Source organism: Ranitomeya variabilis, chromosome 4 (assembly GCF_051348905.1).
Source record: "Ranitomeya variabilis isolate aRanVar5 chromosome 4, aRanVar5.hap1, whole genome shotgun sequence".
Taxonomy (NCBI): Eukaryota; Metazoa; Chordata; class Amphibia; order Anura; family Dendrobatidae; genus Ranitomeya; species Ranitomeya variabilis.
In genome coordinates, this window is record NC_135235.1 from 692,811,180 (window position 1) to 692,824,705 (window position 13,526).

Genomic DNA, 13,526 nt, shown 5'->3' on the forward strand with positions numbered 1-13,526 from the left:
TGCAGTGCCATGATACAATTTGTACTGTGGGTGAATTGAGGCCACTTTCCTGGTGTCTGTTCCTCATTTGATGTGTTTTGGCAGCTTTTGGGGCCACTAGATGGTGTTGTGCATGTATTTGCTTTTGCCTCCAATTGACTGTAATGGTGCTCGGCTATGTTCGATGAATAAATTGGCGAATATTGCAAATTCGGCGATCGTAATCCGAATCGAACATTGAAATATTCGCTCGTCTCTAATCCTAATTATCAATGCACATTGTAAACTATTACATTTAATCTTAATATTTATTTGAATATTTAACAAATGCACATACTTTTAAAGTATTTTTTAAAGTACTTTTAAACATTTTATAGATAGAAGGACACATAGGATAAATATTGTATCCGAACCCTGAAACTTAAGAGGCCTAAAGAATTTCTTTGATTTGCAAAAGTTGCGGTCAGAATTTTTTTCACTGAGGCTACAAGCTTTAAATTAGACAAACTGATGATAGGGGTATGATATCCTTATTATTAGCCCAAAGTTCAAATATCACATGCTGTGACTGTAAAAACATGTCATGATGTAAAGTTATCAGGTAGTTACCGTATATACTCGAGTATAAGCCGAGATTTTCAGCCCAAATTTTTGGGCTGAAAGTGCCCCTCTCGGCTTATACTCGAGTCATGATCGGTGGTGGGGTCGGCAGGTGAGCACTGTCATATACTTACCTAGTCCCGGCGTTCCTGTCACTCCCCCTGCCTGTCACACGGTCTTCGGTGCCGCAGCCTCTTCCCCTGAGCGGTCACGTGGGACCGCTCATTAGAGAAATGAATAGGCTGCTCCACCTCCCATAGGGGCGGAGCCGCCTATTCATTTCTCTAATCAGCGGTGCCGGTGACCGCTGATAGAGAAAGAGGCTGCGGCACCGAAGACAGGCAGGGGGAAGGAGCGGGACGCCGGGAGCAGGTAAGTATCGCATAGTCACCTGTCCTCGTTCCACACGCCGGGCGCTGTCTCCATCTTCCCGGCATATCTCCGCTCTGACTGTTCAGGCAGAGGGCGCGATGACGCATATAGTGTGCGCGCCGCCCTCTGCCTGATCAGTCAGTGCGGAGAGACGCCGGGAAGATGGCGCCGAGGAGCTGCAAGCAAGAGAGGTGAGTATGTGTTTTATTATTTTATTGCAGCAGCAGCACAGCTATGGGGCAATAATGGTGCAGAGCACTATATGGCACAGCTATGGGGCAATAATGGTGCAGAGCACTATATGGCACAGCTATGGGGCAATAATGGTGCAGAGCACTGTATGGCACAGCTATGGGGCAATAATGGTGCAGAGCACTATATGGCACAGCTATGGGGCAACGGTGCAGAGCACTATATGGCACAGCTATGGGGCAATAATGGTGCAGAGCACTATATGGCACAGCTATGGGGCAATAACGGTGCAGAGCACTGTATGGCACAGCTATGGGGCAATAATGGTGCAGAGCACTATATGGCACAGCTACGGGGCAACGGTGCAGAGCACTATATGGCACAGCTATGGGGCAATAATGGTGCAGAGCACTGTATGGCACAGCTATGGGGCAATAATGGTGCAGAGCACTATATGGCACAGCTATGGGGCAACGGTGCAGAGCACTATATATATGGCACAGCTATGGGGCAACGGTGCAGAGCACTATATGGCACAGCTATGGGGCAATGGTGCAGAGCACTATATGGCACAGCTATGGGGCAACGGTGCAGAGCACTATATGGCACAGCTATGGGGCAATGGTGCAGAGCACTATATGGCACAGCTATGGGGCAATGGTGCAGAGCACTATATGGCACAGCTATGGGACAATAACGGTGCAGAGCACTATATGGCACAGCTATGGGGCAATGGTGCAGAGCACTATATGGCACAGCTAAGGGGCAATGGTGCAGAGCACTATATATATGGCACAGCTATGGGGCAATGGTGCAGAGCACTATATGGCACAGCTATGGGGCAACGATGCAGAGCACTATATGGCACAGCTATGGGGCAATGGTGCAGAGCACTATATGGCACAGCTATGGGGCAATGGTGCAGAGCACTATATGGCACAGCTATGGGGCAACGGTGCAGAGCACTATATATAAGGCACAGCTTTATGTGGAGTATCTATGGGGCAATGGTGCAGAGCGTTGTATATATGGCACAGCTTTATGTGGAGCATCTATGGGGCCATAATGAACGGTGCAGAGCATTATATGTGGCACAGCTTTATGTGGAGCATCTATGGGGCCATAATGAACGGTATGGAGTATCTATTTTTAATTTTGAAATTCACCGGTACCTGCTGCATTTTCCACCCTAGGCTTATACTCGAGTCAATAAGTTTTCCCAGTTTTTTGTGGCAAAATTAGGGGGGTCGGCTTATACTCGGGTCGGCTTATACTCGAGTATATACGGTATATATTCTTTTAAGTGTTAAATATATAAAATCATGCAGTTATTACAATTTCCTGTGTAAATAAAGACATAAATCCATATAAGAGGGTATTTTTAATAAATCCTGGTTTGAAATGAAAATTCTAAGGACAAATAAAAGATAAGATTAAATATCAAATTCATACAGAAACAAAACAATTCAATATACTGTATAAATCTACAAAAACTATGGAACTATACAATTATACTCTCAAAGACCTGTTAGATTTTCTGTAAGAAGCCCTCCTACTCTGCACTCATTAGCTTGGTGAGAAGGCAACAACTGTTGGCAAAATTATTAGAAAATGGAAGAAAGACAAGATGACTGTCAATCTTCCTTGGTCTGGGGCTCTATGCAAGATCTCACCTCGTGGGGTAAGGATGATTCTGAGAAAGATCAGGAATCAGCCCACAACTACACGGGAGGACCTTGTCAATGACCTGAAGAAAGCTGGAACCACAGTCTCAAACTTTACAGTTAGTAACACAGTATGCCGTCTTGGATTAAAATCCTGCAGTGCATGCAAGGTCCACCTGCAAACGCCAGCACATGTCCAGGCCCATTTGAAGTTCACCAATGACCATCTGGATGATACAAAGGAGGCATGAGAGAAGGTCATGTGGTCAGATGAGGCCAAAATAGAACTACAAAGACTCCAGACCTGAACCCAATAGAAAATCTTTGGAGGGAGCTGAAACTCAATGTTGCCCAGCGACAGCCCCGAAATCTGAAAGATATGGAGATCTGTTTAGAGAGGGCCAAAATCCCTGCTGGAATGTGTGCAAACTTAGTCAAGAAATACAGGAAACGTCTGACTTCTGTAATTGCAAACAAAGTTTTCTGTACCAGATATTAATTTAGGCTTTTCTTTTGTATCAAATACTTATTTCATTCAATAAAAGGCAAACTAATTATGTAAAAATCATGCCTTGTGATTATTTTTTTAGATTCTGGCGCTCTCAGATAAAAATTACAGAACTCTCCATTCTTTGTAGGTGAGAAAACTTGCAAAATCTGCAGTGTATCAAACACTTATTTTCCCCATTGTATATATATAGTGAAGGAAATAAGTATTTGATCCCTTGATGATTTGTAAGTTTGCCAGCTGACAAACACATGAATAGTCCATAATTTTAAGGGTAGGTTAATTTTAACATTGAGAGATAGAATATCAAAAATAAAATCCAGAAAATCACATTGTATAAATTATATAAATTTATTTGCATTTTGCAGTGAGAAATAAGTATTTGATCCCTCTGGCAAACAAGACTTAATACTTGGTGGCAAAACCATTGCTGGCAAGTACAGCAGTCAGACATTTTTTGTAGTTGATGATGAAGTTAGAGCACATGTCAGAAGGAATTTTGGTCCACTCCTCTTTGCAGATCATCTCTAAATCATTAAGATTTTGAGGCTATCGCTTGGCAACTTGGAGCTTCAACTCCCTCCATAAGTTTTCTATGGGATTAAGGTCTGGAGACTGGCTAGGCCACTCAATGACCTTTATGTTCTTCTTTTTGAGCCACTCCTTTGTTGTCTTGGCTGTATGTTTTGGGTCATTGTCTTGCTGGAAGACCCAGCCACGACCCATTTTTAATGTCCTGGCGTAGGGAATGAAGTTGTCACTCAGGATTTTACGGTACATGTCTCCATCCACTCTCCCATTGATGCAGTGATGTAGTCCTGTGCCCTTAGCAGAAAAACACCCCCAAAACATAATGTTTCCACCTCCATGCTTGACAGTGGTGACAGAGTTGTTTGGGTCATAGGCAGCATTTCTCTTCCTCCAAACACGGCAAGTTGACTTGATGCCAAAGAGCTCAATTTTTGTTTCATCTGACCACAGCACCTACTCCCAATCACTCACAAAATCATCCAGGTGTTCATTGGCAAACTTCAGACGGGCCTTAACATGTGCCTTCTTGAGAAGGGGGACCTTGTGCAGGATTTTAAACCTTTATGGCGTAATTGGTGTTACCAATGGTTTTCTTGGTGACTGTGGTCCCAGCTGCCTTGAGATCATTGACAAGTTCCTCCCGTGTAGTTTTAGGCTGAACTCTCACCTTACTCATGATCAAGGATAGCCCACGAGGTGAGATTTTGCATGATGCCCCAGATCAATGTCGATTGACAGTCATTTTGTATCTCTGCCATTTTCTTACTATTGCAACAACAGTTGTCTCCTTCTCACTCAGCACCTTGCGTATGGTTTTGTAGCACATTCCTGCTGTGTGCAGGTCTACGATCTTGTCCTTGACATCCTTAGAAAGCTCCTTGGTCTTGCCCATGTTGTAGAGATTAGAGTCTGACTGATTAATTGAGTCTGTGGTCAGGAGTCTTTTATAAAGGTGACTATGTAAGACAGCTATCTTTATTGCAGGTAACGAGGTGATTAGGAGTGTCTAACTGGTCTATAGGAGCCAGAACTCTTAATGGTTGGTAGAGGATCAAATACTTATTTCTCGCTACAAAATTCAAATAAATTTATTTAATTTATACAATGTGATTTTCTGGATTTTATTTTTGATATTCTATCTTTCAATGTTAAAATTAACCTACCCTTAAAATTATGAACTGTTCATGTCTTTGACGGTAGGCAAACTTACATCAGCAAGGGATCAAATACTTATTTCCTTCACTGTAAGTAATAAAAATAACTTTTTATTATATTCACCACTGTGAACAAATCATCCAGACTGTGGTGTGGGGTTGAGCAAGCTTCCGACTTGCAGACAGATCCTAGGTGCAGGTGATCTCTTTGTAAACTAGTACTTCCATAGTTTGAGCAAGAAAGCAGAGATACTGACTGAAGATAAAAGAAACACACCTGGCGGTGACGTTTTGGGGGACATCTTCCTTTCTCAAGCCTCATTACTAACCTGCCTGGCAAATACATGCAGCTGAATGCTTCTAGGTAAAAATTAACTTTATTCTCACTGCCAGCTTTCGGCTTCAGTCAGAGGAGCAGCGCTGGTTCAGTCACAGCTCTGCTTAGACAGAGCAGTGGCTATAACCACGCCATGACACCAGTCCCAATGCAGAGCCAGGGTCCGTCAGGCTGAGGGCACGGTTACAGCAGCCGTACTGTATTTCCAGATTGGTGAATGAACCAGCACTGGTGACGTCCCTTTGACTAAAACAGAATGCTGCCATGGAGAATAAAGTTCTTTTTCTCCCAGCAGAGTTCGGCTACCTACTGGCACCAATTAAGTTAGAAATGCAATTAACCTGCAGATTACGCCCCTATCTGCAGGTTAACAACCTTTTTCTGGTGACAGCTTCCCTTTAAGAGTTGATTTCCAAGCAAAACATTTCCCACATTAAGAGCATGAAAAAGGTTTCTCCTCTGTGTGACTGCTCTGGTGATTAAGAAAGCATCTCCTGAGGAAGAAGTCCTTGTGACTTCGAAACGCCTTGAGAATAAACCATCATCTTTATTTTCAATATGTCCGGACATTCATCTTTACAGCAGCGCGCATACTAACCACGTAACTTCCAGATTGATTACTCTGGTGATTAAGACGACATGATTTCTTCACAAAATGTTTTCCACATTCTGAACAAAAAAAAGGCTTCTACGCTGTATGAGTTCTCTGGTGCTTAACAAAACTTGATTTCTGGTTAAAACATTTCCTACATTCTGAACATGAAAAAGGCTTCTCCCCTGTATGAATTCTCTGGTGCTTAACAAAATCTGATTTCTGGTTAAAACATTTTCTACATTCTGAACATGAGAATGGCTTCTCCCCTGTGTGGGTTCTTCGGTGTCTATCAAGATGCACTTTTTGGTTAAAACATATCGCACATTCTGAACAGGAAAAAGGCTTCTCCCCTGTATGAATTCTCTGGTGCTTAACAAAATCTGATTTCTGGTTAAAACATTTTCTACATTCTGAACATGAGAATGGCTTCTCCCCTGTGTGGGTTCTCTGGTGTCTATGAAGATGTGCTTTCTGGTTAAAACATTTCCCACATTCTGAACATGAAAAAGGCTTATCGCCTGTGTGACTGCTCTGGTGGCTAAGAAGAGATGATTTCGTCACAAAATATTCTCCACATTCTGAACAAGAAAAAGGCTTCTCCCCTGTATGAGTTCTCTGGTGCTTAACAAAACTTGATCTCTGGTTAAAACAGTTCCCACATTCTGAACATGAGAATGGTTTCTCCCCTGTGTGGGTTCTCTTGTGACTATCAAGATGCGCTTTCAATTTAAAACTTTTTCCACATTCTGAACAGGAAAAAGGCTTCTCCCCTGTATGAATTCTCTGGTGCTTAACAAAATCTGATTTCTGGTTAAAACATTTCCCACATTCTGAACATGAGAATGGCTTCTCCCCTGTGTGGCTTCTCTGGTGTCTATCAAGATGCGCTTGCTGGGTAAAACATTTTGCACATTCTGAACATGAAAAAGGCTTCTCCCCTGTGTGGGTTCTTTGGTGGCTATCCAGATGTGCTTTCTGGGTAAAACATTTCCCACATTCTGAACATGAAAAAGGCTTCTCCCCTGTGTGGGTTCTCTGGTGGCAATCAAGGAGTGATTTACAGTTAAAACATTTCCCACATTCTAGACATGAAAAAGTCTCTCTGTGAGTTATTTGGTGCATAACAAGATTACATTTCTGTCTAAAATATTTCCCACATTCTGAACAGGAAAAAGGCTTCTCCCCTGTGTGACTGCTCTGGTGACTAAGAAGAGATGATTTCTTTACAAAACATTTTCCACATTCAGAACATGAAAATGGCTTATTCCCTGTGTGAGTTCTCTGATGTTTAACAAGATTTGCTTTATCTACAAAACATTTCCCACATTCTGAACATGAAAAAGGCTTCACTCCTGTGTGGGTTCTCTGGTGGCTATCAAGATGCGCTTTCCGGCTAAAACATTTCAGACATTCTGAACATGAGAAAAGCTTCTCCCCTGTGTGAATTCTCTGATGTCTGTTAAAACCTGATTTCTCTGTAAAACATTTTCCACATTCTGAACATGAAAATGGTTTCTCCCCTGTGTGAGTTCTCTTGTGACTAACAAGATTTGATTTCTGGCTAAAACATTTCATACAAATGGCACAAGAAAATCTATTCTCTGTGGTGTTTTTTTTATGTTTAAGAAAACAATTTTTGAGCGGAAAACTACTTCCATGTTCTGAACGTGAAAATGGCTTCTTTACTTTAGGAGCAGTTATTTTTTTAATGCTTTTTTTGTGAGTTTGATTTTCCTTAGCAGTCAGTAATGAATCAGGAGATGGGACCTGTTTCAAAGCATCAGATGACAGATCTTTGCTGTAAAGGGATGATGGTATATCTGGAGTAATAGCATTCTTTTCAATAGAATCCTGTTTGATCTCAAAATCATCTGATTTAAAAATCGAAGATGTCAGCTGTCCCTCTGATCTCCAGGTACAGCCATCTGTCAAGAATAAAACCAATTATTATTTTTGAATAAAATAACCTTGAATTTTAATTTTTTGACCATTTCTACTTAAACTGTCCATAAAAAAGGCAGGTTATGTAAAAAAATTGAATTAAAAAAAACAATGGCAGTTCACAGTGTAATATAAAAAACTCAGCATGAACCAGTAGAGTTTGGTGTTCAACTGTTTGTTCATTCTGCCTCACAAGTATGGAATAAAAAGCCACCAAACATTGTTATATAGGTGAATAGGTGAAAATAAAACCAACAGAAGTTTCTACTCATCTCGCAAAAAACAAGTCCACACTCAGGTCCATAATTTGTGAATGTGAAAACAGATGTTTCCATAGTGGCTCAAAGTCTGTTAAAAAGCAACACGACTTCCATAAATTAATCCAGCAATATCCGCTCTCCCAAAGTCAAATCTTCCCCTCGCTTTTGAGCCTTGCAGTGTGCCCAAACCACATTTAGCATCCATGTATTTGGTATTACCATAGTGAGAAGAACCCACTTAGTTTAGTGTGTGTCTCCTAGAGCACAATCTGGGCACTGTGTGTGAGGAATAAAATGGCAAATGTGCAATTTTCACTCTCTATCATCCACTGCATGCTAATTTCCAGAAAGTGCCTGTGGAGTCAAAATAGTCACTACTCCTATAGCTTAATTCACTGAGGGTTATATTTTCCAAAATGGAGTCACTTTATGGGGATTTCTACTGCTCTGGTTTTCTGCCATATTAGTTATTCTGCAAATGGAGTGTCCCATCTCCTCTGGGATCTGTTCCTGCGACATCTGCTTCTGTGACTAGATGCGGTGTCAAAGATAGACAGCCAGGGGGTAACGCAGATCCATTGCCGTTATCAATTCGTCAAAGGGAGTGCAGTGACAGTATGAAATTGACCAATGATTGATGGACAAGACCACAGCTGCTTCCATTACTAGGCCAGTTATTAGGTAATTAACAGGCAGCATGTGCTATAGACACCTCCAATTCCAAAGCATGAATTATATGTATATACCCTGTACGGTCACTTCCAACTACACTATAACACAGAAATGACTCACTACCACCAATACAGGCCGATTGGACACCCATTGAAGATACAGTATAGCTTTGGGGTGCGGTTTAAAGAGCAAATGCAACAGACCTATAAAACGTTATATGTAATGCAGAAAGATAGGCAGCATTTATAATAAATATACAAAACAGCAACAAAACAATACATAGGGATAAAAGAAGAAAATTACTAAACTTAGTAACAGAAATGGATCTTAGCGAAGGGAAGCACTTCGATTGGGAATTGGACAGAACCTGCACAGAAAACTGACAATAACCTAGACCAAAGGATCTGCTTCTTTATTAGCTCCTAAATTACGCTCACACACTTCACCTTGACTACCTTATGTGGGGCTGTTTGTGAAATGTTTTCAGCTCTTCAGGATTTTAGAATATACCCAACTTACAAGATATCTTAGTCTCTAAAAATCACAGGCGCCAGATATTGACAACATTTTTATCATGATTTTACATGTACAAAGAGACCAAATATGACCTGGCTCACACCATCTATCACATTGTTATTCAATTGGAGGGATTCTAATGCCCCCCCCGGTGATGTGAATTAATGCATCACATTATTCTCTGCATCATGAAAATCTATATCTCCTACATATCGGCTTAATACCAACTCCAATATTCCTATCTGAACCCCGGAGCAGGGCTGGCTACAATCTGTGGTGTGTGAATAGTAGTTCTGTGCCTGGGAAAGTACACTTTTCCTCAAGTAAACACCTCACCTTTTGGAATCTCTTTTCCCCTAGAAGACATTTCCTGTTTAATTACCTGTACACTACAGGGGTCCTCTGCTTCAAAAAAAGTTAAAGTGTTATCCCTCACTTTCCCATATGTTCCATTGTGAGGTCTTACTTACAAAAGGAGTTTAAATTGCCAGCTCTTCCTATGTCTCAATTAGTATTGCTTACTTCCTAGCTATATGTAATTCTCCCTCTTCACCACGTTAATTTGTGGGGGGGAGGGGGACATCTCACTGGAGATGTATTGTGGGTTTTAATTTTCCTATGAAGCGTGGCTTTATTCATTCTGCAGACGGCGCTGGTAATGGAGGAGCCATTGGAAACAGGGGCTCTGTCCAGCTACTAAGATGAAGGTGCCTGGAACCAGTAGTACCACAGTTTGCGTGGTACCACCAGTAGTACCACACTTGCTCTTTGACAATCTACAATCTGGTTTCCGCCCCATCACTCAACTGAGACAGCCCTGATCAAAATCACTAATGACCTACTTACCGCCAAAGCTAATGGACAATACTCTGTACTCCTCCTTCTAGACCTGTCCTCTGCTTTCGACACAGTTGACCACTGCCTCCTACTACAGATCCTCTCTGTTAGGGGTCGAGTTCCCGCCTCTGCACAGGGGGAATCTCGGGCCATCTCCGCTGCGGTCTCCCATTCTTCTCCTGCTGCAGTGGAGTCTGCTCAGTGGAGACGTCGGTCTCAGCGTCTCGCTCAGTCTGACTCTGTGCAAAGGGTTACTGCTGCTTTTCCAGACTCTGCCATTGAAGCCAGTGCTGGGCAGCGGCGAGCAGACGCTTTTGGGACTAAGTCCAGCTTTTCTCCTTCTGAGCATGCCCAGGGTAAGATCTCTCATTGGAGATCGGGGTTCATATGCTTGGATACTGCAGCAAAGCCCATTGGTTCTCCAGGAAGGTCCTGAAGGTGCTCAGGCTCTGTGGCAGTCTCTCATTGGTCCTTCTAGGAAGGTCTTGCACTTGCTGCAGCTATATAAGGTTCGCATGGCCATGCGCTAGTATCAATGCATGTTATGAGTTTTGCGCCAATGTGGTCACGCTTGTATGGATTCAGGGACCCAGCTGAAATAAGCCACTTAGAATACCGGCACCTCTGGTGAGGAGATTGTGTGTATGGTTTCAGGGCCCCGGCTGAAATAAGCCACCTAGAATACCGGCTCCTCCGGTGAGATTGTATGTTTGCCTCCTTGACTGTGTGATCACAAGCTGCTATCTGCTCAGCAGTTACTGTGTATTCCTGTGGAGTTTAACAGGACACAGTCCTTTCTTTATAGCGATTCTGTGAAGCAACAGAGATCGCTTCTACCGCCATATAGTGCCGCCGTTTGCCAGCAGCAGGTTCTTTTCCTGCACGGTGGACCCCGGGCTGCGAACGCACCAAATAACATCTCTATATTTACTTGGTGCGTTCCGCCAGCCCTAACACTCTCCTCCTTTGGCATCAAAGACCTCGCCCTATCCTGGATCTCCTCGTACCTTTCCAACCGCACATTCAGCGTCTCCCACTCCCACACTACCTCCTCATCCCACCCTCTGTTGGAGTCCCCCAAGGCTCTTTTCTAGGACCCCTACTCTTCTCAATCTATACACTTGGCTTGGGACAACTCATAAAGTCCCATGGAATCCAGTACCACCTCTATGCTGATGACACTCAGATCTACCTCTCTGGCCCAGATGTCACCGCTCTGCTGTGCAGAATCCCAGAGTGCCTATCAGCCATATCCTCCTTCTCCTCTCGCTTTCTCAAACTCAATGTGGACAAATCTGAACTCATCATCTTTCCTCCATCCCATAGATCTTCCTTACCTGACCTATCTATCGCAATCAATGACATCATGCTTTCCCCCGTACCGGAAGTCCGCTGCCTAGGAGTAACCTTCGACTCTGCCCTGTCATTCAAACCGCACATCCAAGCTCTTTCCACCTCCTGTCGCATCCAGCTCAAAAATATCTCCAGAATCCGTCCTTTCCTCAACCGTCAGTCTACTAAAATGCTTTTGCATGCCCTCATCATCTCCCACCTTGACCACTGCAACATCCTTTTCTGCGGCCTCCCTGCTAACACCCTCGCACCTCTCCAGTCCATCCTTAACTCTGCTGCCCGACTAATTCATCTCTCTCCTCGCTATTCCTCTGCTTCCCCCCTCTGCAAAACTCTTCACTGGCTCCCATTCCCTCAGCGTATCCAGTTCAAATTACTAATACTGACCTACAAAGCCATCCATAACCTGTCTCCTCCATATATCTCTGAGCTAATCTCCCGATATCTTCCCTCACGTACTCTCCGGTCCTCCCAAGACCTCCTTCTCTCCTCCACACTTATTCGCTCCTCATCCAATCGCCTCCAAGACTTCTCACGAATATCCCCAATCCTCTGGAATTCTTTGCCCCAACACGTCCGACTATCAACCACATTCGTATCCTTCAGACGGAACCTGAAAACCCATCTCTTCAGGAAAGCCTACAGCCTGCACTGACCCCGCTGCCTCCTCATCAGTACCGAAGCTACCGCCTCACCAACACTGGAGCTGCAGCAACCCTCAACCTATTGTCTCCTTCCCCATAATCCTGTAGAATGTAAGCCCGCAAGGGCAGGGTCCTCGCCCCTCTGTATCAGTCTGTCATTGTTAGTTTTTTTTTTACTGTAAGTGATATCTGTAACTTGTATGTAACCAATTCTCATGTACAGCACCATGGAATCAATGGTGCCATATAAATAAATAATAATAATTATAATTGTTTGGCAGTATGAGTGTGTGTGCTGTCCAGCTGAATCAATCTGCTCCCTGCTTTAGCCATTTGTAAAGCATCACACCCTACTAAAGCTTGCAGCATATTGCAGGAAGCTGCCAGATGCAGACTTATTCTCCTCTGGTTCAGTCCTCTGTGCTCAGCTCCCGACTTCTGTATAAAGTTTCCTGTTGTGACCCTGGCCTGTTTACTGACTGATCATGCATCTTTTGATTTAGCATTTTCCCTGCCCTCCTGGTTCTGACCCAGCTACCTGAGTATTCTTCTTGCTATCTCACACTCCAAGCATAATGTAACACCGTGGTCCAAGCCTAGGGGTCTCTGTGCAAGTCCAGATCCATGTGCATGGGGCAGGATGATGAGCAAGGCAATCCCTAGGATCTAGATAACGGAGTAGATAATGCCAAGATTGTTTGTGGTGGCCATATTTTGAGCTGCCAGATGACCATGAACAGTGCTCCCAATACAGTGTGCCTGCAAACTATTCCAGCAAGATCTGCATTCAAATAGCTACTGTAGATGGTGCTTCTTCCTTTCTTAACCCTGCCATTTGCCGATACAGTAATGTACAACCTTATACAGAGTATTGTCGGAAGGTGGAATATAATTTGTAAGGTCCATCCTGTTTTCTATTATCCTTTGCGAAGAATTTCAAAGTTATCACCACATAAAGTGACACACATAAGATATGAAAAATGGGAGCTGATTAGATTAGATCAGAGGATTTTGGGCACTGACTAAAGTATTCAAAAACTGTGACTATAAACAATAATACATCTGTTGAAATGATCAAACTCAACAGTCTTCCTCAGTTAAAAATAAGTAACTAGTGGAAAAACCTCTCTGGGGTAATTAGAGTATGGGGCTCAGGGGCTCTTGGCAATATATATGATATATACTATCATAAAAGCCAATATTTTCTATCAGATGAGTTTCAAGAAAAAAAATTACTAATTTAAAGAGAACTTTTTGTAATAGTGTAGAGCTGATTTATCTTAAATTTAGATCTCGGGAATTTGGAAGAAGCAATGGATATCTTTCTTTAAAGACTACCGGGGAGTTGTAGACTCACATAAGTGAGGCAGG

The 13,526-nt window shown here is 42.9% G+C and overlaps 1 protein-coding gene across 1 annotated transcript in view; it reads right to left on the reverse strand.

The window, feature by feature from the left end:
- Positions 1 to 2,475: 2,475 nt before the first annotated feature.
- Positions 2,476 to 13,526, reverse strand: part of LOC143767646 (uncharacterized) — a 383,745-nt gene continuing 372,694 nt past the window's right edge. The window contains exon 7 of the mRNA XM_077256095.1: positions 2,476 to 7,857. Coding sequence (XP_077112210.1) covers positions 6,026 to 7,857 — 1,832 coding nt within the window. The 3' untranslated portion in view covers positions 2,476 to 6,025. The remainder of the gene's footprint in view (positions 7,858 to 13,526) is intronic.